The sequence below is a fragment of the Phocoena phocoena genome, chromosome 8, assembly GCF_963924675.1.
Source record: "Phocoena phocoena chromosome 8, mPhoPho1.1, whole genome shotgun sequence".
NCBI lineage: Eukaryota > Metazoa > Chordata > Mammalia > Artiodactyla > Phocoenidae > Phocoena > Phocoena phocoena.
The window spans coordinates 62,341,467-62,369,196 of record NC_089226.1 but is presented as its reverse complement, the minus strand read 5'-3'; the positions used below and the strand labels follow the sequence as shown (position 1 = coordinate 62,369,196).

Below are 27,730 nucleotides of genomic sequence, written 5' to 3'. Positions count from 1 at the left end.
GATACGCAACAAGGATTTACTGTATAGCACAGGGAATTATATTCAATATCTTGTAATCACCTATAATGGAATATAATCAGAAAAAATAACTGAATCACTATGCTGTACACCTGAAACTAACACAATACTGTTAATCAACTATACTACAATTTAATAAAAGGCTTAGTCAACTAGGAATAGAGGGATACATTCTTAATATGATAAGACAACCATGATACATCTGTAGCAAAATCATATTCAATGGAAATGTTAAAGACATTCCATTTAAAAGGAATAAGTCAAGGATGACGAGTACCACAATTATTATTGAGCATTGTAAGGGAAATCCTAGTCTGTGCACTAAATTAAAAATAAAAGGTATACGGACTATAAAAAAATAAACAAAACTATCGTAACTCACATGACTGATTATCTACAAAGAAAATTCAGAAGCATCTATAAATTATAAGTAATAAGTTTAAAAAATTGCCAAATAGAAGATAAATATATAAAATTTAAACTGCATAACTATATAGCAACAATATAAAATGCAATTTTAGAAAAGATGCTATTGAAAATAACAATAAATAACATACCTAGAAATAAAACTAACAAAATACACGAAAGACATCCTCATGTAGAAAATTATAAGCCTTGAATGAAAGACTTTAAAGGAGAACTAAATAAATGGAGACATGCGCTATGACCATGAATAGAAAGACTCAATATCACAGAAGATGTAAAATTTCCCTGAATTTATCTATAGACTTCGTAGAAGTCCAAACACCAGAAAGAAATTTTAATTTGACAATCTGATATTTATGAGACAAGTCAAGTAAAAGCCAAGACTGAACTGAAGAAAAAGCAGGCTGGATAATTTTCTCTTCCAGATGTTAGAGCTTATCATAGAATGATACTAATTTACAAGTGCTATTGGTAGAGATACTCAAACAGAAAAATCGATAGAAAAGAGAATCCAGAAACAGACTCTTCATATATAGAGACCTATACAGGACAGACCATACACTGCAGATTATTGGGAAAACATGCCAGAAAACTGGTTATCCACATAGAAAAAGAAATATGGGTGTCTTATGGACTGAATGTTTGTGCCCCTCCAAAATTCATATGTTGAAGCCCTAAGTCCCAGTGTGATGGTATTTGGGTCCTCTGGGAGGTAATTAGGTTTAAATGACATCAGGAGGGTGAGGCCCCCATGATGAGATTATTGTCCTTACAAGAAGAAGAAGAAGAGAAACCAGAGCTCTGTCTCTCCACCATGTGAGGACACATCAAGAAGGCAGCTACCTGCAAGCCAGGAAGGAGGCTCTTACTAGGAACTGAATCTGCTAGCACCTTGATCTTGGACTTCTCAGTCTCCAGAACTGTGAGAAATAAATTCCTGGTGCTTTAACCACCTAGTCTATATACTTGGTTATGGCAGCCCAAGCTAATACAGGATGCCTATATTACATTTCACAATGTAATTGGATTCTGGGTGGACTAAAATTATAATTAGGAAAGGCGGAACTTTGTTTTGTTTTGGTTTGGTTTTTTGCGGTACGCGGGCCTCTCACTGTTGTGGCCTCTCCCGTTGCGGAGCACAGGTTCCGGACGCGCAGGCTCAGCGGCCACGGCTCACGGGCCTAGCCGCTCCGCGGCATGTGGGATCTTCCCAGACCGGGGCACGAACCCATGTCCCCTGCATCGGCAGGTGGACTCTCAACCACTGCGCCACCAGGGAAGCCCCAGAACTTTTAACCTTCTAACAGAAAATATAGGAAAAATATCTTTATGACATAGGGTAAGAAAGGATTTCTTGAACAAGACAGAAAAGTGCTAAGTTACAGTAGAAAATATTGATCCATTTTACTACATTAAACATAAGAACCTCTATTGATCAAAAATATCATCAAGTGAGTATAAAGACAGCTATAAATGAAGAGACTATGTTTGCAATACACATAACCAACAAAGGATTACATCTAGACTATATAAAGAACATATGTCAGTCAACAGGAAAAAGAAAACTATAGGAAAAAAAAGAAAAAGTGCTGAACAAACATTTAGCAAGAAAGGAAATGTGAATGACCAATGAACATATCAAAAGATGGTTAACCTTGGTGGCCAAGAATATACAAATCATATTCCATTTTACGTGCACGCACATGCACACATATTAAACAATGCGGCAACTGCGAGAGTTGGTGAGACTGTGGAGCATTAGTAACTGTCATACCTCACAGTGGGAGGGTCATCTTGTACAGCCACGGTGGAAAAACGAACTCGGCATTGCCTAGAAAATTTGAACACGTGTACTTTTCCTCTATCAGGGCTACACCCTAGAGAAATGAATGCATCTGTGAACCAGGAGATGTGCATAAAACTGTTCTCTGCAGTATTATTCAGAATCATAAAAAACTAATCACAACCCAATATCATCAGTACAAGAGAGCTAATTTGTGTATATAACACAATGGAATTTTATACAGTAATGAAAATACATGAACCAGAGCTCCACTCATCTCTATTGCTAAATGTCAAGATCAACGTGGACTGAGAAAAAAAAGTCAAAGAAGAGCTATGAAAAGCAGAAACAGACAAAACTGAACAATACATTGTCTTACAAATAAAATTCAGGATAGTGGTTTCCTCTTGGCAGGAATGGGCTGAGAGAATGTGACAGGGGAGGACAACCCAGGGGTCATCAGCAAAGTACTTGGTGGTAGTCTGCTCTTCAGCTGAGGGATGGGTCGTGACTACTCTTTTAATTTCCCTCATTAGTCTGTACGTGTGTAGCATATACACTGTGTGACATATATGCTATATTATAAAAGTGAAACCTTGGTAAATCTCAGACTTTCAGTCTCTGTACAAAGTCACATGCAAAAAAGCACAAACAGCCCCAAATAGCAATTTTTAAATGGAATTGTTTTTTAATGGCAGATTATGAAACAACATGTAATTCCATTCCCAGGACCTCCTTTCTCCTGCTAGCCATCCAAAGGCTTAGATCAATGCTCAGAATATTTATTGTTTGTCTGAGGAAAGAACTGAGAATTTCGAGGCTTTTAGCCTTATTGGTTTTCCTCCTTGATAAATAATTTCACATTCTCCTCAACTCTGTGGAAATCCAGGATTCTCCGTCACTGGATGGAAAACTCATAGTCACAGGAGAGTGCTACAATGGCAGTGATCTCAGGGCCAACAGGTCTCTGCAGGCTGTCATTCTATATTCTCATCTAAGAGACCTGCCCACCAGGGATCAGCCTTATCCAGATTTTTATCAGCCACTGTGCACTCAGTGTTACTCTTTCCACAAAGTCTTTAGAACGCAACTCACAGCAGGATCCCTGCTGAGATTTCTAATGACCACTCCAGCTATTATTTTACGGAATCCATTAGTCAAAAAATATAAAATGATGTCACACACTAGATGATATGACCAACCTCTCTCTACCAACACTCGTCACTGTTGGCCAGCAGTACCTCAGGGGGCTTGGTAAGAACTCCAGTGAGACAGTTCATTCTTGAGCCATTCATCCCTTAATATCAGCAGCCTGCCCATTTTGTTTCTTTAAAGCTTCTAAAGCTGCCTTCTGATTTTGGCAATTGGGATTTGGGATACAATCCTTGCCACCCACAGCATCCATTTTTGGGTTTACAGATATCACAACCTTTTAAGTTTGAAGAGATCTGTTCCTTCCCCAATCTCCCATATCACCTTAGTTTCACCATCTGATGTTCTCTGTACCTTTTCCAGCTCCTTCTTTTCTTTCCTCATCATTATGATAAAGGCCAGCAAAACTCCATGTTCCACTTTGCTTATCTGAGTAGCAGGACAAAGCTGGCACTGGTATCTCATAGGATGTGAAGGGAAGGTGTCCCTTGGAATGTGAGTCCCCAGTTCACAAAAGTGGCTGAGATGAGAGAGTATCAGTGTGGGTATTTGGTCACTGGGAAGAGATTTTGTGTGTTTTCTTCCTGAGCAGAGTGAGAGCCTTTCACTAAATGTGCTCCAAACTCAAGCTAGATCATCATCCGAGCAGAGTAAGGATGATGGTGCTTGCTGTCTTGGATGCCAAGACAGAGAAAGAGAACGATATCGCCCGCAGAAGATGAGCTAACAAAGCTGCCTGAGCCAATCTGGACAGGGAAACGAAACAAGTGGCCTTAAAATATCAGAGTCCCCTAAGATAGTCCAATTTTCCTTTCTATTTCAGGAGCATCAATACACCTCTGCAGACAGTGAAAAGGATGCAAATGGAGTAAAAACATCACTGCTGCGATATCATGTTTAAATTGAAACGTGGGTATATGGCAACGTTACATAGCACTTCTGCCCTCTCTCCTGAGCTCTAAATAGGATTTGACCTTGTACAGATTAGTTTTGCCAATATCTGTAGATCTTTTCAGACGGACCTCCTTGTAACTTTGATTCTGTATTTAGAAATATGGTGCCAACTCTTCCCAATCATTCTCACGTCTGGGATTAAAGCTGAAGATCTGATCGTGGGAAATGCTGCTGAGCTGACCTGAGAACATGGCAAGAGCTTAACGCTCTCAGCGAGTAAGGCAACGGTCTCTCAGCTACAGGTAACAGTTAATAGGGTGCCGGGATCCACTTAGCACAAACAACCTAAGAAAGCTGTAAAGAAAATGAGGTAAGGAGGACAGATAATATCTAATGCCTATTAGGGAATTGCTTAGAATTAGAAAGTAGAAAAGGGAGAATGTTATTAATATTGCTTCCGTGAGTAGTTCTCGGAAACTGCAAAATGAATATTGTGAAAGACTTGTTTCTGGAAAGGTACAAGGAGGTTTGAAGCAACAGCTCTAAGTACATTGAGATAAATTTTATACTCTGCCACCCCCAAAATAAAATAAAATAAGGTATAAGTAATCTGTTTGCATGCTGACCGAGAAGCGCCCTTCCCCCAACCAAAATGAAGAAATGTTAGACTTACATTGGTGACATATTCGATATCCTTCCAAAGGATGCACTCCCTGGGGAAATCAGCCAAGTCTAAGAAGTGATCCACCACCACTTGGCCGATTAAGTCATGGCGAGAGAACCTGTCAAAGTCATAGACAGAGAAGTGAAGCTTCCGGGCTACAAGGTCATTGTAGGGAACCGGAAACAAAAACACTTCATCAAACACAGGGTTCAGGGTCTTTCTGTGAACTTTAGTCTGGTGTTTTGTTTTCCGATCGGGAAGCAAATAGATCTTGACATAAGGATCTGAAGTCCCAGAAAAGTCCTTGGCGGGCAAATTGACAGCTTTGTGAATCTTCACTATGAGTTGCTCTAAGTCACAGTCATATTTTAAAATGAAGTTCAGCTTCCCACAGGCTTTGCTGTTACTCCTTTTCCCATCCTCATTATCCAGTGACCTCTGCTTATATAACTCCGGTTTAATTCGACCAATTCCAGTCAACTGTTCCTGTTTTTGAAGCTGTTGGATATTGAAGTCTGGGTTTGACAGGTTGAGTTGTCTTCGGATTGAATTATGCCTTGAGTGAAGAGCGAGAGGGAACAAAGTTATAACCTCATTAGCTCCAGGTCTTTCAGAAACTTGTGCCTGGGATGTAGGTAGACTGATTAACACACTGTTAAAAGCTGAGACCTGTGGGCTTTTTTTTTTTTTTTTTTGGCCTATATTCAAAATGCTCATCAATGCAAGTAAGCTGCTCCCCGAGGCTTGAAGCTCAAGATTGAGGCCTGGCATCAGGAAATGAACTTACTTACATGTGACCTCGGAGCTTTAAAGGTTTAATGCACTTTCTAAACTGCCTAATATGCCATTAAAGAAGCTTATCCAGCTGGTGGGAGGTAAAGATTTGTACAAACTGGTTTAAAAAATAAAATTATTCGCCTTGATATACAGTATCAGCCTGAAACTGAAATAGTTAGCTAGGTGTTATCTGAAAAAGAATGGATCTTCCTCCAAATTACACAGAATTTCCTGTCACTGGCTTTTAGCCTACTAAGGCTGCATATTCTTACTGGGTCAAATCAAATCATTTCATTATGAGAACACAGTTTTTGCTCTTCTGGACATGTACGTCACAGGATGTGTCTGCTTGTAGGGGACTCTGTTGACTCTGACAGGTGCGAGTGCCAGCTCCGTGGCTGTGCTACTGCTGAACCTCATGGGTGATTAGTGATTAGAAGGAAGGGTTGTATTTCTTTAACAAACACTGAGGGTATAAAAGTTAAAGGTAAGCTACTATAAATGTATATAGGGATTCAGTTAGAGAAGGCTGGAAACTGATATTTGCAAATTAAATATTTGCTATCCGAATCTACTCTTCACCCTATAAACTTATTGGTTTGGGTTAAAAGTTTCCCTGAAATTCTCTTTGCCTTACCTTGTGTGGGTCCTCACAAACTGAGAGAAGTAGTCATTACATACAAAGTTGTCTTTAAGGTTATTTTTGTTTGTTTTTAGCTCAGAGATCAGAGCCATTATATTGTATTTTGTGTAGCCTCTCAATAACCTTAATTAAAATAGCCTCTCTCCACCAGAAGGTGAAAGGGAACAGTCAAGCTGTCTCTGAGGGGTTGGTAAATAGTTGAAGAGGCAGAGTAAATATGAGTTTGCCTTCTTTTCCTTTCTTAAGACTACTTTATGAAATAAAGACATAAAAATGGGATTAAGAGGCCCCGAAATGTGTTTGAAATTATTCTCCCTTGTCATACAGATGCTGTGATGCCAAACATTCCTCTTTATCCTAAAATACCCTCCTGACTACTCATCATCCACATGGTACAACAAGAGCACAAGCACAGGGCTGTCACTTGAACCTGTCACAGCCAACACAGTCCACACCCAGACACACACATTCCCACATGTGCAAAAACTGTGTGGTGTGAATGTTTCTCTCGTGGGATTTAAATTTCTTACAGAGAAACCCACCATCTTAAGTTTTCTCTGGATCTTCTGATTTTTCAGCAGAGAGGAAGAGAGTCAGGGGAAGGCTGTTAGGCACCTACAACTGGTTCTCTGAACTAGTACAGCCAGGTCCGTCCCCTGCCTAGATGCTGAACCTCTGTAGTGCTAGAATAGAGCTTTAATCCTGCTCTATTGGGATCTCTGGGCAGAAAGGTCTGGCAGGGAGCAGCAAGTATCCAGCAATAGGCAGAGGCCATAAGTGGCTGGTACCAGCTCCAGCTTCCTCTGCCGTTGATCCTTCTCTCCAGGCTGGATTCAAACAAGGGCCCTACTTGAGTCTGGAGTCAGTTCCCACCTACGACGGGCCATTCTGAGTGCTATCTAGTTAGTCAGTGGTGCAATTTAAATACTAAAAGTCAACCTTCAAGACCAACTAGGTGTCTGGAAGCCAACTACCTCCACTGGATCTTAAGAAAGAGGACATTACGGCAATTCAACAAATTTGAATGTGTGAAGCAAGGGGTCAGGTAGGGTGGAAGAGACAGAGGGGCAAAGCCTAGTCACTGCTTTCAAGGAAGTGCCTTGCCAGGAGTAGATAGTCATACACTGACTATAAATCAGGGCAGAGGGGGATAAGAACTGACCGGAGGTTAGGGAGAGGGAGAGAGGAAGGCCTCTGGCTAGGGAAATTGTCACGGATGAGACAGCACTTGAGCCAAGCCTACTTACTTAACCTGGCCTCAGCCTCCCAGCTGATGCTCTAGACCTCAACAGGGAAATTAAGTTTTCCTCTTGGCTCCCAGCTCTCCAGCAGGATGGGACCTTCAGCTCTTCTGTCCCAGCAGCTTTCACCTCATACACGCCCATATCTTCCATTCCAGGCGCTATTAAGAACCAGAGCTCAGAACCTCCAGCATCCCTCCCATCGCTGGACTTCCCCTGCAACCATGGACAAGTGTACACTCTTCTACCCTCTCTCATCTCAGTGACCCCATCTCAGAGGGGAAACTTGGCCTATCCCTTCCCTGGTTTGGGGCACCAGTGTTTACAAGGCTTCAGGGGGTCCAAAGACAGGAAAGACAGAAGGACATTGTGACTTCAGAACCATGACAGGTTTCTTTACAAAGTTCGAGTCACGACACGGAAATTTGGAAACAGGAGAAACAGGACTTCTTGGAATCTTCCCTTGTGATGGAGAGGAGAGGGCTGGGTTGTTCTGAACCACCAACAGACAGAAGAAGGGGGAGTAGCAGATAGACAGACACAGTTAACTGCTACAAAGGCAGGAGGAAGTGGGAATCTGAGGCTTTCTTGGTTCTGCGATTCGGAGGCCTTTAAGAGTGAGTGAGATAATGGAGATGCAGGCATCAGGCCTCGGACGGTGGAGGTGCGGGGTTAAGTGCAGCTGGATACACTGAAGCATGTCCTGCTCCCACCCTCCCCCAAGTTAAAAAAGGCATGAAACCTTGGTGTCATCGTCAAATATTTTATCCCGTTACTAAAATGAGCCTATGTCCACCAACACTTTCTCTAAAGTAGCTCACATCTCATGCCTCTTTCCATTCCCACTGCTTCCAACTGAGTTCAGGCCCTCACCATCACAGGTCTGAACCAGATCCCTATATCCAGTCTCCACCCCATCCCACGCATCTTATACACTCTTGCCAGATTAATCTTCTAGAGAACATCTGCACTTTAATATGTGTAAATGGTGCTCTTTTGTGTATTTCCCCTTTCAAGGCCAGGGCTATAACCTTTCTCCCTCTTTACTACCAGCACATAACACAGAACTTTGCACATAGCAAATGTTTAATACGTGTGTCTAGAGTAAATATATAAATGCCATGGATATAATAGTTTCTGATCATTAAATCTCAGTAGAGAAAATACACATTTACACCTGGTTTCAGGGTCTCATGGAAGTTGAGAGAGGTCTAGGCAACTTCCATTCTTGAAGCTGTCAGTTCATTAAAATCTGAAGAAATAACTGAAAGAGTAATTCAAAAAAATATGTTTTAAATGTTTACATCTAACCAATGCTCTCAACATATAAAAATATATAGCTTAATAAAACTGTGCTTCTCCTAGAGTAATTGCAGCACTTAATCCTAGTGGGCCACTTACTGGAGTTGCGGCCAGTAATGGGACTCAAATTTAGAAGACTCAAATTGTCTTCTTCTTTCAATTCTCTCAGAGTATTTCTGTGACTCTAAGGATTGTTTAATTCAGAGACAAGCTCAAAAGTCTAAATGTAAGGCTCTGATGAATGTGAGAGCTGGGACAAGTGACCTTCCACTGGCTTCACACCATTACACGCTCTACTCAGTTTACACTTTTGCGCTTTGCCATTTCTGTCAGCAGAACACGAGGAAAGTGGCCTGATATTGACGAATGTACTCTGTCAGTCATTCATGAAAAATTCCACTATGTGCCAGAGGCTGCACTAGGGGTTAGATATACAGGGAGAAGCAGAGCAGATATGGTCTTCGAACTCACAGAATTCACAGTCTAGAGGGGGGTATAGGCAATAAACAAACAATCGTAGAGTTAGAAGTAGATTTTAATCCTGTGAAGAAGTGAAAGTAAGGCAACTTGAGGGAAAATAAAGAGTGGGAGGGAGTGGAGGAAAGAACACATACTTCAGATAGGGTGGTGAGGGAGACCTTTCTGAGGAGGTGACACTTTAGCAGGGACATTAAGGCTGCAAAGGAGCCTGGCACGGCAAAGGAAAAGGAAAAGCATTCCAGGCTGAGGGAATAGCATGTGTGAAGGTACCAAGGCAGGAAAAGTCCGGGATACTGAAGGAACCAAGAGAGAAGCTAGCGTAGATGGAATGTGATGAGCTTTTCCGGATAAGGCCTCTTAACTGAGTCCATGTTAACAGGGTCCTCTGGGTTTGTGCCACACGGTGGCCTGGCTGTGAGGTGAGGCCGAGACCTGACAGAAGCAGATTGTGGCAGTATTACACAGGCCTTAACAGACCTGATAAGGAGTCTGTGGTGTGGAAATTGAAATTTTTATAAAGCTGAAGTATTTTAAAGGAAATGTGAGAAGACTTAAAAAAAAACAAAACCAGATTGAACTTTCGTTTTGGGACATGAATCAGGAAATGGATTAGATGGCCTTTCAAGGTTCTTTCTATTTTGAGGATCCAGGGATTTTCATATATTTGGAGTCCTCTCATATATTTGGAGACCTCTAAAATGTTCTGGTATTGAAAAGTTCTAAAAAAAAATCCACATTCCCAGGATATTAGGTCATTATACAAAAGGGATTTCATCCAAATTGAAAGGAATTAACAGGAATTTTGGAGGGTTCTAATAGTAACTGAGCTAACCAGAAACAGAATGCAAACATGCTTGATCTTGGAAGAACAAAAGAAAGTCATCCTGACCAGAAACGTTCTTAGAAGATGGAGCAAAGCTCATCTTTAGGACATTCCAAAAGGCGGTGGTGGGAGCCACACATATCCAAGCTGAAGAGGCCAGATGACAGTGGCACTTCCGATGCAAATGCCATGGCTGAAGCTGTGCCAATCGCCATGACAGCGGGGAGGCCTTAACTGGGAGTCTAAGCTTTGTATGCTCTGGGCTGAGCAGGTGTCCAGGGAACTTTGAGACAAGTGATAACAGCTGCAGGAGGGAAGCAGTAAGAAAGAAAGTGACAGCAGTGAGAAAGTAAAGATCATAATGAGAAAGAAGGGAATAGAAATAATAACTAGCAGAGCAGACTGTTTAGAGCCATCTCAGCAAAGAGTATCCTCCCTTTCCCCAAATATGGTATGAAAAATGCTACTTAAAAAAGAATGTTAAAAATGTTCTGGAGCATCAAGGAAATTTCATTCATTTTACCCGCTCTGTCAGTAAAAAGGCTTTGTGTGTGTGTGTGTGTGTTTATAGCACAACCCTAAAGAATTAGAAGACCACACCCTTCTTATTATGGAAAGACCGTGAGTCAAAGACGTGTATTTCCAGACATAACCCATAAAACTAGGTCAGCAGTAATTTAGATAAGAATGTCTGAAATGCGAAATGATGCAAATTATCAGTATTAGGTCAAATGCAGCTGGAAAGAGTTTAGTTTTCTTATGGTAGTCAAATATTACCAAACTTGGTTTTGGCCATCAGAAGAGAAAATTTAATCGCATGACTCCAAAACTAGAATAAGTCTAAATGTAAAATGCATTTTACAGGGATAATTCCTTCCCTGTCTCTTTTTAGTTTTTTCCTTTTACCCAGTTTGACAAATCAGTGGTGAAGATATCTACAGTTTTTAGCTTTACATGAAATCTATTTTTTGATATGCAGGTTACTTATACATTTTCCTAGGATAAACACTGTAATAATTATAGTGCTATGATTGCCATCAATTCTTTAGAATTATGGCAGAGTCCTCAGACCTATAATCTAATAAGAACACAGTACTATCACTCTGTACTGATGGAACCCAGATCAGAAAAATGAACATGCAGAGTCAAACCAGATAGGAGACAATTTCAATGGAGACCCCATCTGAAGGCCCTACTTACTGAAGTACTGAAAGGATTTTATCGTGAGTTTGCACCACTGCACAAACTCCACGGCAGCATCAGACAGAGCTCCAGTTATATTTAAGTCTTAAATCTGAAGAGAAATCCTAATGATAAAATCTGAGGATTTCTTCTAAATCAAATGGCAAACAACCATCCACTTCCTCACGGAGGAATATTTTAGGTAAAGCTCTCTAATTCAGAATTGGAAATGATGCTAAAAAAGCTTTCTGAAAAAATTAAATTATAAACTGTCATATTCCATCCTACTTAATGTGAATGAGCAGAGCCTCTAGGATAAACTTGATTAACATAAAAAAGGGTAAAATCTTATTTCTGTTTCTAGAGAACAAATAAAAAAGATGTAAAAAAAAAAAAAAAAAAAAACCCAAACTGTGCTTGTACTTTCCAAATAACAGCATATGCTGTTCCTCCAGCTATCACTCAAGCAAATATTTTCATTTTAAAGAAAGCTGCTTTCCGGGTCTCCTTTCCTGAGGTCTCTTATTGAGAGCGAATTTTTATATACGGTGATTCAGAACCGGCTGCTTGGCCTCAAAGCCACCTGTACGCATCTGAGCCTTGGGAGAGGCAGGTCTCGATGATGATGGTGATGGTGATGGTGATGATAGCAGCACTGGAAACAAAATGGCAGCTCAGGGTGTGGAGCAGGTGCTAGATGCAGGCCTGGGCAGAGCACATGTGATGCACACGTTACCACCTCATTCTCAAAACCACCTATCACCGTTCCCCTCTCACAAGACGAAACAGAAACAGACGAAGGCTAAATAACGTGTCCAATATCACACTTGCAGGTAAAGCTAGTTCACTGGACCCCAGAGCCCTTGCTTTTTAATCACTGCGCTATATTATTTCTCTACTGCACAAGGGCACAGAGCATCCAGCCCATGGAAAGAGAGTGACAATGGGCCTGGGTACTCTGGAGACCTTGCAAAGCCTGGAGATGGACAAAGACCCCCAGCCAGTGTGTGGACTCTACAGAGAGGCTGTGTGTGACCGCTAGGCTAGGTCAGAGGCACGGAGAATCAACTCCATAGCACTATGAGAGCAGCACGGAAGAGTGGGTAAAAACTTGGGCTCTGGTGTTGTTTGAACCGGGGTTCAAACCCTGACCTGGGTGCTTACCAATATATGACTTTGTTTCTTAATCTCCCAGACTTAAGTTTCTTCTTCTGTGAGATGAAAACGATAATAAGATCCATCTCACACAAAGTTGTGAGGGATAATAAAATAATACACATGAAGCGCTTAGATAGTCCTTGACATGGTAAACCTTAGCAACGTTAACTATTGTTGTTATGAACTAACTACAGACTAAGCAGTGCTCAGGAACCTAACAGGAATATAGGAAGCATCAAGCTTTCCCATATTCATGTCTCTGATACCTAATGGACATGTGACAGGTTACAGGCTCCTCGGCTAGTCAATGCTACTGCTGCCAAGAGAAGGGAACAGGGTGGTGCTCGCCTTGCATCCAGAAAGGAAGGGGGCATTACTGACCGAGCTGATGAGGTTGTTGGCTCTGTGACTTGGCGCTGTACACGGACGCCATGGGCACAGTTCTCCCGCTCCCCTGTCTGGGTCGAGAGGGGAATGTCAGGGGAGGTGTGGCTGATCTTCATGGAGGAGTCTGGACAAGGGGTGGGAGGGTCTAGGAAGCCCTCACTGTTCTCCTGCTCGTTGGTCTCTGTGTCCATATAGTTAAGAGGCTCCTGGTTGTTGTCTTTGCTACCAGAGAACAGGCCTCGTTCTCGCCACGGAACCCAGCAGAGTTTCCAAGACACGAAGAGAGACACGCCAAAGAGGGCGAGGCCACAGGCAGTGACCACAAGGGTCAGCAGGCTCACTGAGATATCTGCAAAGAAGCAAAGATCAAAGGTCAGTGGGATTGCTCCTCCCGTGCCCACCCACTGCACGGTGCGGGCGGAAAGACCCTCTCATCCATGCATCCGTCAGGAGTGATGGCAGAAGGCCAGGCCGGGCATGCTGCTGGGTCTCCCGACTCTGAGGCAGGGGCAATGAGGACGCAGGGGCAATGAGGACTCAGGTACGAGCGCAGAGGATGTAACACTCAGGCATGTTTAGAAACAAACAGCCTGCAATAGCAAGAGACAGGGTGCGTTCAGGGGACCAGGAATGCCCTGCAAGTCAACTGAGACCCTGGCCCTCGGCAATGCAAATCATTGATATTCCGGGAGCAGGATAGCTTCAACTGTGCTTAAAAATTCCTCTGTCATCTCAGAGAGCAGTATAATAAAATTTGGGAATTGTTTAAGTAACATATATATATATATATTTTTTTTTTTTTTTTTTTTGCGGTACGCAGGCCTCTCACTGTTGTGGCCTCTCCCGTTGCGGAGCACAGGCTCCGGACGTGCAGGCTCAGCGGCCACGGCTTATGGGCCCAGCCGCTCCGCGGCATGTGCGATCTTCCCGGACCAGGGCACGAACCCACGTACCCCGCATCGGCAGGCAGACTCCCAACCAATGCGCCACCAGGGAAGCCCAAGTAACATCTTTTTAAAACAAGAGAAATCAGAGTGCTTTCTCCCCCCTCTTTTTGATAGGAACTTTCAACGGTCTAAGCAAAATGAAGCTCAAGTCCTCCCAAACCCTCAAGAATACCCACCACCTGGTGGTCAGGTGCCCAGGACCCGGGGACGATGGTCATAGTTTGGGTTTCCCCAGTAGCAGAACTGAGACAAGTATTCAAGGGCAAGAGGTTTATTTAGAAGGTGAAGAAAACACACGTAGGGAAGTAGGGAAGTGATCCAGGTAGGAGAGTAGGGAAGTGATCCAGGGGAGTAAGAAAGCAGCCAGTTAAGGGGGGCTTTATCAAGCCAGTTACCACAGTGGGAGGCCAGAGGTTAAGCTGCTAGGGAGGTTCCACACGCTAGAGACCAGGGGACTGGGTTATTTATAACATCCACCCCTTCAGTCATTGATTTGAGGGCAGCTCTCAAGGGGCATTTCTAACCTGCAGCATGGGTGGCAAAGTAAGTTTCTGTGGCCAGAAAATTCCCACATTTCAAATAAATGCAGGGCTGGCCTTGGAGGTCAGCAGGTACGTGCTCAAGTGTTAACGGAGTGGGGTTCTGGTGGGGGCAACATCTGCTACGTAGACCGCAGCCCCATGGCCTCAGCTAGGGTCCATGGCAGTGCAGTGTCCAGTGGCTGTGCACCCAACTCTCAGAACAGAGCCCGACCCTCTTGAGGCCTCCACCGCCCTACAGTAGAGCCAGGGAAGCTGAGGCACCGACCTGAGCTCATTCCTGGCACTGTGGTGCTACAAACTCCTCCCTTTAAAGGACACCCCTAACTGCCCTTGATGGGCTCCATTACATCCTGGAGCCCCAAGGATTCTCCCCAGGTTCTGCCTTTACTGTCCATCATTAATACTTGTACTGCTTCAGCCAAAGTTTTCTGGCTGTCCATTACGTGCCAGGGACTGTGCCAGGCTTTGGAGACACATGGAGAACGTGATAGACACACTCCTACCTTCACAGACTCATATTCTAGCGAAGGAGAAAATGAGGACTCAGTTACCTAACAGCCACGATTTCAACGATCCACAGCACACCGACAATCCATGACATGAGGCAGGCTGCGCCTCTGCTGAGGCCTACGCATGCGAACCCGTCCCGCAAGTCCCTTAGCTACAGAGTCAAGCTGACCCCCTACTGTCCGTGTGCTTTTCAACATGACTCTGAAGGTACTTGATCATTCTTATGACATGATAAAACAATTTCTTCATGAGAAATTGCTCTTGACAGAAAGCCAGCTGCCAGGGCTGGTGATGGATCTACCGTATCTCCTCTACGCCTCCCAGTCAATCCTTGCCCTTGTGGCGAAACAATATTATGTTTCTGTTTGGAAACATGGGGGTTCCAGCTTCAGCATGGGTAACTGAGCTCAAAATCTTTGCTTATCTCATTTCTCTCCTTAAATATCACTGAAATGGGATATGCAAGCTATGTGACTATGGAAAGCAAGTCCAGGTACCTTCTATCTATCGGTGAACGAGTAATGCGGAGGAATTTCTGGGATTGTTTTAAAGGAAAAGCCAATCAGGGCTGAACACTTAAGACAGGCAAATGAAGGGACACTGAGGGAAAAATAAAAATTAACTATCTCAAGTGCAGAGCAAAAAGGGCAGGGATGGGGGACAAGGAACAGAGTCAGTGGGGGCAAAGTACAGGGCCCCAGAAATCACACCTCGTGGAGCCCCAACTTGAGGGGGAGGACAGCACGGTTTGGCCACAGGTTCCACGTGGTTCTGAGAGCTCACAGAGCAGGATGGAAAATTTGTCGGTGAAAACTTCCATGACAGGTGGTAGTACTGGGGGCACAGGGAAGCAGGAGTCCCCTCCCAGTTAATCAGGCTGCCACAGCAAACATCGGCCCCCACCTCCTCCAACGAGAGCGCCACAACACAGCGAAACCCCTTAATACGTTCCGTAATCCAAACAGAGGCAAAACCCCCTCCCTACATCCTGTTAATCACTTCAGCACTGTCCTGACACAGACACCACTAGGAGAATAGCATAGGCTGGAGGAGGCATACAGCAGAAGGCAGTAAGGTTCAGGAGTGTGACGCGATAATTACATATAATTATTTACCAAATATTCACTCTTCCACACCATAGTGCCCCCTCCAAGGAAGGAGCATAAATCCAAACCCCCTGATGTTGGTCTTGGCCACGTGACTTGCTCTGGTCAATGAAATATGAGTAGATGTGGCCCATGCCACCTTGGACCAGAGGACTCTTGGGCTCCCACCTTCTGCTGTGAGAAGAAGAGGTCTTAAATAGGGCTGATATTTCAGCCTGGGTGCCATAAAGGAAGACTTGTGGCATAGGCCCAAAGTCCAGAATGAGGAGCACACTTAAACCTGACACACGGACTGGGGCAGGGCAGAAACTGATCCACAGATCCATGAGCAAAACGTAAATAGTTGATGTTTTATTTAAGTCACTAGGGTCTCAAAGGCGGTTGTCACCATGGCAAAAAGTTGACGAATAAACATGACCATATAATTTATTGTCCAAGATTAAGATACTTTTAAGAGGGAAAAGAGGCGGTATCAACAATCACATCAACAAGAGACTTGACCCAGGACTGTCCAGGACTACGGGCACCCTGCATTTAGAATCCCCCCTGAGCTGTGGAGTCATCAGCTTGGTACAACATGGCCTCTCAGGGTTTACTTGGCGTTGGCAACATGCTAAAAATAAGGTAAATCCTGGGCCCACTTCTGCTAGTAACCGTAGGGCCCTGACCCAGCTCAAGAACGGTTCCAGCTTGTTAGCTGACTCCCAGCTCACACCCCACAAAAACGCCTTGCTCCCAAGTCCAGTCATGGGGGATCCATGAGAGCAGGGGTCTGGTCTGAGCAGGCATTCAGTGTACATCTGATGCAGCCCACCGGAGGGCCCTGTGACCGCTTCTGGGTTTACTGTGAGTTAAGGCTATGGCCTGTACACTCCAGGAGCCGCTAGTCACATTCACAGTCATGATAAATGTTTGTACATAGAGTTACTACAGAAAATGTCTGGCAAATAGCAAGAAGGCCTTTTCCTCATTCACACAAAGGGGCCATGTAGGTGAGCAGGGGGCCAGGGAGCACCTGCCAGGAGAAACCAACAGCGACCCACACAGCCACACCAACCACTAAGCGTAACAGTCGGAACTTACAGCTCAGGGTGCCCTCTACACACTCTATTTGTACTTTTCTCTTTTTTTCAGAAAGAATTACTAGAAAGTGGCTTCAGAGTCACTAAGGCCACACATACCACCCACCTCAGACCCACAGCCTCAGGAAAGGGAGTGGGAGAATCCACTGAGAATCACAAAATAGCTTTATTTAGAAAAGGAGTTCTTGCTTAAGTTAGGTGGTAGGTACATGGCCAATTGTTTTATCATTGATCTTTAAACTACATGTATGCTATACATATATATATGTGTGTGTATATTCTTTGGCATTTATGTATATTTTATAATAAAAATGGAAAAAACCGCAGCACATAGCGACATCAAAAAGTTATTATTCTAAAGATATTTTTCTGAAGAATAGAAAAGTGTAATTGGTCCTTTTGTCAAAGAGGCCAGAGAATAACCAGCTGGTGATTCGGGGATGAAAGGAGGCAAATGGTAACCCAGTTGTGATCCAGATCCCCAGAGGGGTTGCTGGTTGGGGGTGGCAGTGCATGAAACCGTACCCAGCGCTGCCATGGAGAACATCCCTCCAGGGAAGATGCGGAGTGGGGTACCTGATCGTCAGAACCCTTTTCTGCTGGCTACTAGCCCTCACCACAGGACATGAGGTACTGCAGCACTATCCCTGGACACCAGACACAAGACACCATGACACCCCTAGATCCAGCAGACACCCAGCTGGACACCTATGATTCCAAGGGATCCCTGCAAGCCTGAAGACTTGTTCTGGAATGACCAACATTACTGCCCAAGGAGCACAAAGCTTGAGCACCTACACTGCATATGGAGAGAGGAACAGTAGTTGTCCCGCTGAACTGTGAAGCAACGGGAGGAGTGTATAAACTGATGACGACAAAATCATAGGACAAATGGGCCAAATCAGCAACTTGAAAGAGGCTAATCAATCAAGCTGAGTCATCAGAATAAATGGCACGTGACATAAATTAATACGAGAGGCAAATTAATTCCTACACTCAGTGAGATGTTTAAAATAGTGGCTAAGAGGGAGAAGCATGGTTGCAGCAGTACCCAGAATCCGACATGCCTGAGGTCTCATCTGGTCTAACTAAGAAAAGGAGACTGTAGCCCTAGAATTCCACAGCCAGCCACATTATCACAAGAAGAAAGGAACGGCATTTTCAGCCATCAGTGACTCAGAAAATATACCATTCACTCACCCTTGCCAGCAATACAAGCTACGGAAATTCTCCAAATAAATACAAATTTATGTCGGAATAGAGAACCCAAGAAGGGAAGGGCTTTCTAGATAAGATACGTACTTACATACTATGTATCACAAGAATTAGTGATAAGCAAAGAAGATAGTAAAAAGTGTATTAAATCTGAATAATTGCTGGTTTTGAGGTTATGACGTTTAATGAAACTGTTAAGGAAAGCAACACTTAAAAGAGCAAAGGAATGGTAACTATACACATAAATTCCAACAATTTCAACAAAACGTGGGAGATGGAAAGAGGAAGGAAGTAAAAACAAATTAAATGGCCTACATTGTGAGCAGGGAGAGATGACAGATACTTCAACTCGATGTTGATAAGGAAATATAGGTGCAAATATGTATATAAAATATTTAAGGGAGACTGTGATTCATAATGGTGCATATGCATATATATTTATCCATATATATCCTCTCTTTCCTGACACCCTGCCCCCATTAAATAATATGAAACAAATAAAAAGTATAAACAATCACAAAGAAAATAGCATGGGATGATCAGCAAACAAGGTTTTAAATTTTTTTTTCTGAAAGACAGTATGTGGATGGAGCTGTGGTAGAGGATGCCACAGGTCTCCCCCCGCCCCCCCCCCCCCCCCCGCAAAATGCAGAGGGAGATACACCTGAGGGGCAGGCAACCTGGCCCGCTAAACTCACACAGGCTCAGGACACAGACATTTCCAATGTCGTAGCAGCTAAGACTAAGATGTTGAGCTGAAAACGAGGGCAGTGACTGAAAATCTTCACCAAATACTGTCCAGTCTGGCTAGGGAGAAACCAAGGCAACTAGTATGAGAACTAGTGCCCAAGAGTAGAATCCTCCATATTCTTGAAAAAAAATGGAATCCCCTTATAATCCCCTTTAAGTAAACACTCCCTCATAGATACACAGCCTTATGGTCAGCTTTCCTACTGCCTCATTATTAAATATGACTAAACTGCAAAGAATCACTAGCCGTATAGAGAAATCTTACAGCAACATTACCATATAGAAGCAAAAAAAATGTTCGCAGAGGAAAGAGAGAGAACTCAGGAAGGAAACAGGAGCTCTTAAAACATTTCATTCACAGGAAATTCCCACAATGTATTTCCATAAAATAAGGGTGGACGACTAGTAAATGGAATGGAGAATAAAATAAGACAAGCTTCGTAGGGACAAAATCCCATGATTGCTAAAACAAATAAAAAACTCAAAAGAGGGTAAAGTCAGGGAACATGTACCTGAATAGGAACCAAAGATTCAGGAAACTTAGGCAAAACAAATATGTGCTATACAATATGTACCCAGGAAGTCTAATAACTAAGTTTTCCAGAAGGTTAGGACACAGAAGGTGAAGGTAAAAATCATCAATTAAAAAAAAATTCCCTAGAATTGAAGGACCAATTGATAGGGGTCCACCGAGCACCTATAGTAAACTAACCCTACCTTAGGCCCCTTGGAAATTGTGAAATTTCCAAACATAAAAATCAGAGAAAAATCACAAAAGCTTAAGAGACCAAAAATGATATGAACTCAAAGACATTAGAACCATACCGGCATTGGACTTAAAAAATAGATAATGGAATAATGCCTGCAAACTTCTGAGGAAAAATTATGATCAAGTTAGAATTCTATACCCAAACACACTATCAATCAAGTGTGAGGGCCAAAAAAGTCACTTTCAGACTTACAAGAAGTCAGAAAGATTACTCTCCAGGCACCTATCATAGGAAGTTATTTGAGGATGAATGTGTGAGATTAAAATGAGATAGAACACTCCCTCTTGCAAGAGCACCGGAATCACAAATAACTGCTGAACAATCATCGACAGGAAGACACTGGAACTCACCAAAAAAGAAATCCCACATCCAAAGACAAAGGAGAAGCCGCAATGAGACGATAGGAGGGGCGCAGCCACAGTAAAATCAAATCCCATAACTGCTGGGTGGGTGACTCACCAGCTGGAGAACATTTATACCACAGAAGTCCACCCACTGGAGGGAAGGTTCTGAGCCCCACGTCAGGCTTCCCAACCTGGGGGTCTGGCAACGGGAGGAGGAATTCCTAGAGAATCAGACTTTGAAGGCTAGCGGGATTTGACTGCAGGACTTCAACAGGACTGGGAGAAACAGAGACTCCACTCTTGGAGGGCACACACAAAGTTGTGTGCGCATCAGGACCCAGGGGAAGGAGCAGTGACGCCATAAGAGACTGAACCAGATCTACCTGCTAGTGTTGTGGAGGGTCTCCTGCAGAGGTGGGGGGTGGCTGTGGCTCACCGTGGGGACAAGGACAATGGAAGCAGAAGTTCTGGGAAGTACTCTTGGTGTGAGTCCTCCCAGAGTCTGCTATTAGCCCCACCAAACAGCCAAAGAGCCCAGGAAGGCTCCAGTGTTGGGTCACCTTAGGCCAAACAACCAACAGGGAGGGAACCCAGCCTCACCCATTAGCAGACAAGCAGATTAAAGTTTTACTGAGCTCTGCCCACCACAGCAACACCCAGCTCTACCCAACACCAGTACCTCCCATCAGGAAGCTTGCAAAAGCCTCTTAGATAGCCTCATCCACCACAGGGTAGACAGCAGAAGCAAGAAGAACTACAATTCTGCAGCCTGTGGAATGAAAACCACATTTGCAGAAAGACAGACAAAATGAAAAGGCAGAGGACTATGTACCAGATGAAGGAACAAGATAAAACCCCAGAAAAAAAAACTAAATGAAGTGGAGATAGGCAACCTTCCAGAAAAAGAATTCAAAATAATGATAGTGAAGATGATCCAGGACCTTGGAAAAAGAATGGAGGCAAAGATCGAGAAGATGCAAGAAATGTTTAACAAAGAACTAGAAGAATTAAAGAACAAACAGAGATGAACAATACAATAACTGAAATGAAAAATACACTAGAAAGAATCAATAGAAGAATAACTGAGGCAGAAGAATGGATAAGTGACCTGGAAGACAGAATGGTTGAATTCACTGCCATGGAACAGAATAAAGAAAAAAGAATGAAAACAAATGAAGACAGCCTAAGAGACCTCTGGGACAACACTGAACCCAACAACATTCGCATTATAGGGGCCCCAGAAGGAGAAGAGAGAGAAAAAGGACCTGAGAAAATATTTGAAGAGATTACAGTTGGAAATGTCCCTAACATGGGAAAGGAAATAGCCACACAAGTCCAGGAAGCGCAGAGAGTCCCAGGCAGGATAAACCCAAGGAGAAACACACCGAGACAAATAGTAATCAAATTGACAAAAATTAAAGACAAAGAAAATTATGGAAAGCAACAAGGGAAAAATGACAAGTAACATACAAGGGAACTCCCATAAGGTTAACAGCAGAAACACTACAAGCCAGAAAGGAGTGGCACGATATATTTAAAGTGACGAAAGGGAAGAACCTACCACCAAGATTACTCTACCCAGCAAGGATCTCATTCAGATACGATGGAGAAATCAAAAGCTTTACAGACAGGCAAAGGCTAAAAGAATTGAGCTCCACCAAACCAGCTTTACAACAAATGCTAAAGGAACTTCCCTAAGTGGGAAACACAATAGAAGAAAAAGACCTACAAGAACAAATCCATAAGAATTAAGAAAATGGTAATAGGAACATACATATCGATAATTACCTTAAATGTGAATGGATTAAATGCTCCAACCAAAAGACACAGGCTTGCTGAATGGATACAAAAACAAGACCCATATATATGCTGTCTACAAGAGACCCACTTCAGACCTAGGGACACATACAGACTGAAAGTGAGGGGATGGAAAAAGATTCAATGGAAATCAAAATAAAGCTGGAGTAGCAGTACTCATATCAGATAAAATAGACCTTAAAATAAAGAATGTCACAAGAGACAAGGAAGGACACTACATAATGATCAAGGGATCACTCCAAGAAGAACATATACAATTATAAATATATGCACCCAATATAGGAGCACCTCAATACATAAGGCAACTGCTAACAGCTATAAAAGAGGAAATCGACAGTAACACAATAATAGTGGGGGACTTTAACACCTCACTTACACCAACGGACAGATCATCCAGACAGAAAATTAATAAAGAGACATAAGCTTTAAATGACACAGCAGACCAGATAGATTTAATTGTTATTTATAGGACATTCCATCCAAAAACAGCAGATTACACTTTCTTCTCAACTGCACGGAACATTCTCCAGGATAGATGACATCTTGGGTCACAACTCGAGCTTGGTAAATTTAAGAAAACTGAAATCATATCAAGCATCTTTTCCGACCACAACACTATGAGATTAGAAATCAATTATAGGGAAAAAAACATAAAAAATACAAACACATGGAGGCTAAACAATACGTTACTTAATAACCAAGAGATCACTGAAGAAATCAAAGAGCAAATCAAGAAATACCTAGAGACAAATGACAACGAAAACACAGCGAGCCAAAATCTACGGGATGCAGCAAAAGCAGTTATAAGTTTATAACAATACAATCCTACCTCAAGAAACAAGAAAAATCTCAACTATCAAGCCTTACACCTAAGGGAACTAGAGAAAGAAGAACAAACAAAACCCGAAGTTAGTATGAGGAAAGAAATCATAAAGATCAGAGCAGAAATAAATGAAATTGAAACAAAGAAAACAATAGCAAAGATCAATAAAACTAAAAGCTGGTTCTTTGAGAAGATAAAATTGATAAACCTGGGCTTCCTTGGTGGCGCAGTGGTTGAAAGTCCGCCTGCCGATGCAGGGGACACAGGTTCGTGCCCCGGTCCAGGAAGACCCCACGTGCCGTGGAGCAGCTGGGCCCGTGAGCCACGGCCGCTGAGCCTGCGCGTCCAGAGCCTGTGCTCCGCAATGGGAGAGGCCACAACAGTGAGAGGCCCGCGTACCGCAAATGAAAGAAAGAAAAAAATTGATAAACCTTTAGCCAGACTCATCAAGAAAAAGAGGGAGAGGACTCAAATGAATAAAATTAGAAATGAAAGAGGAGAAGTTACAACGGACAACGCAGAAATACAAAACATCCTAAGATATTACTACAAGCAACTCTATGCCAATAAAATGGACAACCTGGAAGAAATGGACAAAATCTTAGAAAGGTATAACCTTCTGAACTAGGAAGAAATAGAAAATATGAACAGACCAATCACAGGTAATGAAACTGAAACTGTGATGATTAAAACTCTTCCAACAAACAAAAGTCCAGGACCAGACGGCTTCACAGGTGAATGCTATCAAACAGTTAGAGAAGAGCTAGCACCCATCCTTCTCAAACTCTTCCAAAAAATTGCAGAGGAAGGAACACTCCCAAACTCATTCTACGAGGCCACTATTACCCTGATACCAAAACCATACAGAGATACTACAAAAAAAGAAAATTACAAACCAGTAACACTGATGAATACAGATGCAAATATCCTCAACAAAATACTAGCAAACAGAATCCAACAACACATTAAAAGGATCATACACCATGATCAAGTGGGGTTTATCCCAGGGATGCAAGGATTCTTCAATATACGCAAATCAATCAATGTGATACACCATATTAACAAATTGAAGAATAAAAACCATATGATCATCTCAATAGATGCAGAAAAAGCTTTTGACAAAATTCAACACCCTTTTAGGATAAAAACTCTCCAGAAAGTGGGCATAGAGGGAACCGACCTCAACATAATAAAGACCATATACGACAAACCCACAGCAAACATCATTCTCAGTGGTGAAAAACTGAAAGCATTTCCTCTAAGATCAAGAACAAGACAAGGATGTCCACTCTCACCACTATTATTCAACGTAGTTTTGGAAGTCCTAGCCACAGCAATCAGAGAAGAAAAAGAAATAAAAGGAATACAAATTGGAAAAGAAGAAGTAAAACTGTCACTGTTTGCAAATGACAAGACACTATACAAAAAGAATCCTGAACATGCCACCAGAAAACTACTGGAGCTAATCGATGAATCTGGTAAAGTTGCAGGATACAAAATTAATGCACAGAAACTCTTGCATTCCTACACACTAACAACAAAAGATCAGAAAGAGAAATTAAGGAAACAATCCCATTCACCAATGCAACAAAAAGAATAAAATACATAGGTATAAACTTACCTAAGGAGGTAAAAGACCTGTAGTTAGAAAACTGTAAGACACTGATGAAAGAAATCAAAGATGACACAAACAGATGGAGAGATATACCATGATCTTGGATTGGAAGAATCAACATTGTGAAAATGACTATACTACCCAAAGCAATCTACAGATTCAATGCAATCCCTAACAAACTACCAATGGCATTTTTCACAGAACTAGAACAAAAAATCTTAAAGTTTGTATGGAGACACAAAAGACCCCAAATAGCCAAAGCAGTCTTGAGGGAAAAAAATGGAGCTGGAGGAATCAGACTCCCTGACTTCAGACTATACTACAAAGCTACATTAATCAAGACAATATGGTACTGGCACAAAAACAGAAATATAAATCCATGGAACAGGATAGAAAGCCCAGATATAAACCCACGCACCTATGGTCAACTAATCTATGACAAAGGAGGCAAGGATATACAATGGAGAAAAGACAGTCTCTTCAATAAGTGATGCTGGGAAAACTGGACATGTAAGAGAATGAAATTAGAACCCTCCCCAACACGATACACAAAAGTAAACTCAAAATGGATTAAAGACCTAAATGTAAGACCAGACACTATAAAACTCTTAGAGAAAAACAAAGGAAGAACACTCTTTGACATAAACCACAGCAAGATCTTTTTTGATCCACCTTCTACAGTAATGGAAATAAAAACAGAAATAAACAAATGGGACCTAATGAAACTTAAAAGCCTTTCCACAGCAAAGGAAACTACAAACAAGAAGAAAACACAACCCTCAGAATGCGAAAAAATATTTGCAAACGAAGCAACGGACAAAGGATTAAACTCCAAAATATAGGGAGGGAGGGAGACGCAAGAGGGAAGAGATATGGGAACATATGTATATGTATAACTGATTCACTTTGTTATAAAGCAGAAACTAACACACCATTGTAAAGCAATTATACTCCAATAAAGATGTAAAAAGAGAAAAAAAAAAAACTCCAAAATATATAAACAGCTCATGCAGCTCAATATCAAAAAAACAAACAACCCAATCAGGAAATGGGCAGAAGACCTAAATAAACATCTCTCCAAAGAAGACATACAGATGGCAAGAGGCACATGAAAAGCTGCTCAGCATCATTAATTATTAGAGAAATGCAAATCAAAACTACAATGAGGTGTCACCTCACACTGGTTGAAATGGTCATCATCAGAAAATCTACAAACAAAAGATGCTGGAGAGGGTGTGGAGAAAAGGAAACCCTCTTGCACTGTTGGTGGGAATGTAGGTACAGCCACTATGGAGAACAGTATGGAGGTTCCTTAGAAAAGTAAAAATAGAATTACCATATGATCCAGCAATCCCACTACTGGGCATATACCCAGAGAAAACCATAAGTCAAAAAGACACATGCACCCCAATGTTCACTGCAGCACTATTTACAATAGCCAGGTCATGGAAGCAACCTAAATGCACATTGTCAGACGAATAGGTAAAGAAAATGAGGTACATATATACAATGGAATACTACTCAGCCATCAAAAGGAACGAAACTGGGGCTTTTGTAGAGACGTGGATGGATCTAGAGACTGTCATACAGAGTGAAGTAAGTCCAAAGGAGAAAAACAAATATCGTATACTAACGCATATATGTGGAATCTAGAAAAATGGTACAGATGAACTGGTTTGCACGGCAGAAATGGAGACACAGATGTAGAGAATAAACGTATGGACACCAAGGGGGGAAAGCTGTGGGGGGGTGGGGGGGTGGTGTGATGAATTGGGAGATTGGGATTGACATGTATCCACTCATGTGTATACAACTGATGACTGATAAGAAACTGCTGTATAAAAAATAAATAAATAAAATAAAATAAAATAAATAAATAATAAAATAAAATTCAAAAATTAAAAATAAAATGAGATAACAGACATAGTGTACAGGGAAAATTGCACTCCTCTCAGAAGACCAGTGAAGGAAGTCCCTGCAAGAAAGCTGAGCGGCAGGCCTGGAGAGGAGCCAGGGCAGCCTAGAACAGGAAGACTGCGTTCTAGAAAGGAGTCCTCCTCAGATAAAAAGGATTTGAAAAGATAAAAATGACAAGATGGAGGGTTTAGTTTTTAATAACATCATCAATTGTCTTAAAATAGCATAAAAAAGGAGAGAAATTAGGAATCCCAGGAGGAAATTTTTAAGGGAAAAATAATCATAGTATTATTTTTCACATATACTTCGACAAAGTATACCTCTTGATTCTGCACTAAATAAAATTTTATGTTCATAATAACACAGACACCATTTATTGATTCTCAACTCTTAGAATCAAGCAATAGATGAAGCATGGAGGACTTAAGTATAGTTGTAGAAGAGAGTGTAAATGTTTCCAACTTTGACAGTTTAAAATTAATAAAAGTGATGTCAAAAATTAAGAGGTAGAAAGAGGAAAGAAGCTGAAGAAAAGGTTACAGGTTGCCTTCCAAAATGAGGGAACAAGAGAAATTGTCTATAGTTGATAGATAATATCAATATATATATAGATGTGTTTATAAAATCGAAATATGATTTAAAATATATTAGTTTCAGATGTACAGCATAGTTACTCAGTATTTTTATAGATTGTACTCTATATATTGCTGTTTTACGCTAAAATTATTTTTACATTAAAAGCCATGTGGAGATAGAGCAAACCATTTCTGTTGGGATGAAAATAGAAGGGACTTTCACTTCTGTGTTAACTTTTTACAATGAGCTAGTATTACTGAGAAAAAAATGAAAAACATTTTTGAAGCTGCTGTAGTACATGAAGTATATGTGGTTTAGCACATTCAGGTGAACTTGGGTCTGTAATCCCCAAACATTGCTGAAAACAGTCCTTATTTAATGCTGCTCCTTGTTTGTGAGGAACAAAAAGAATAAAAATCATGATAGTCATTATAATAATGATAATCTCAGTTCCCCAGCACCGTTTTCCTTCCAAATCAAACCCATAAAAGACATCTACTCTTGTCTGCTCATCTTTGTTCAGACTTTTAGATTTATGAACAAAATATCAACAGACTGACACAGGCTATCAACTTTTTACTTTGCTAACACAGACTTTAAAACAAATAAGTCTTTACTACCGCACTCATTTCATATAAGAAAGGTTGTTTTAACACCAAATGACATTCCCTTAAAATACTATATTGAGCTTTATGAATAAAACCATTACACTGTCCTTATTTTGTCAATTGCTTCAGAGTTGTGAGAACTTTGTCCTGGATAAATAAGGAAGCAAAAATTGGGAA

The 27,730-nt window shown here is 41.8% G+C and overlaps 1 protein-coding gene across 1 annotated transcript in view; it reads right to left on the bottom strand.

Moving 5' to 3' along the window:
• Positions 1 to 27,730, bottom strand: part of SYT9 (synaptotagmin 9) — a 153,454-nt gene that overhangs the window by 81,361 nt on the left and 44,363 nt on the right. The window contains exons 2-3 of the mRNA XM_065882401.1: positions 12,925 to 13,279; positions 4,947 to 5,493 (exon numbers count right to left, since the gene is read on the bottom strand). Of these exons, the coding sequence (XP_065738473.1) occupies positions 4,947 to 5,493; positions 12,925 to 13,279 (902 nt within the window). The remainder of the gene's footprint in view (positions 1 to 4,946; positions 5,494 to 12,924; positions 13,280 to 27,730) is intronic.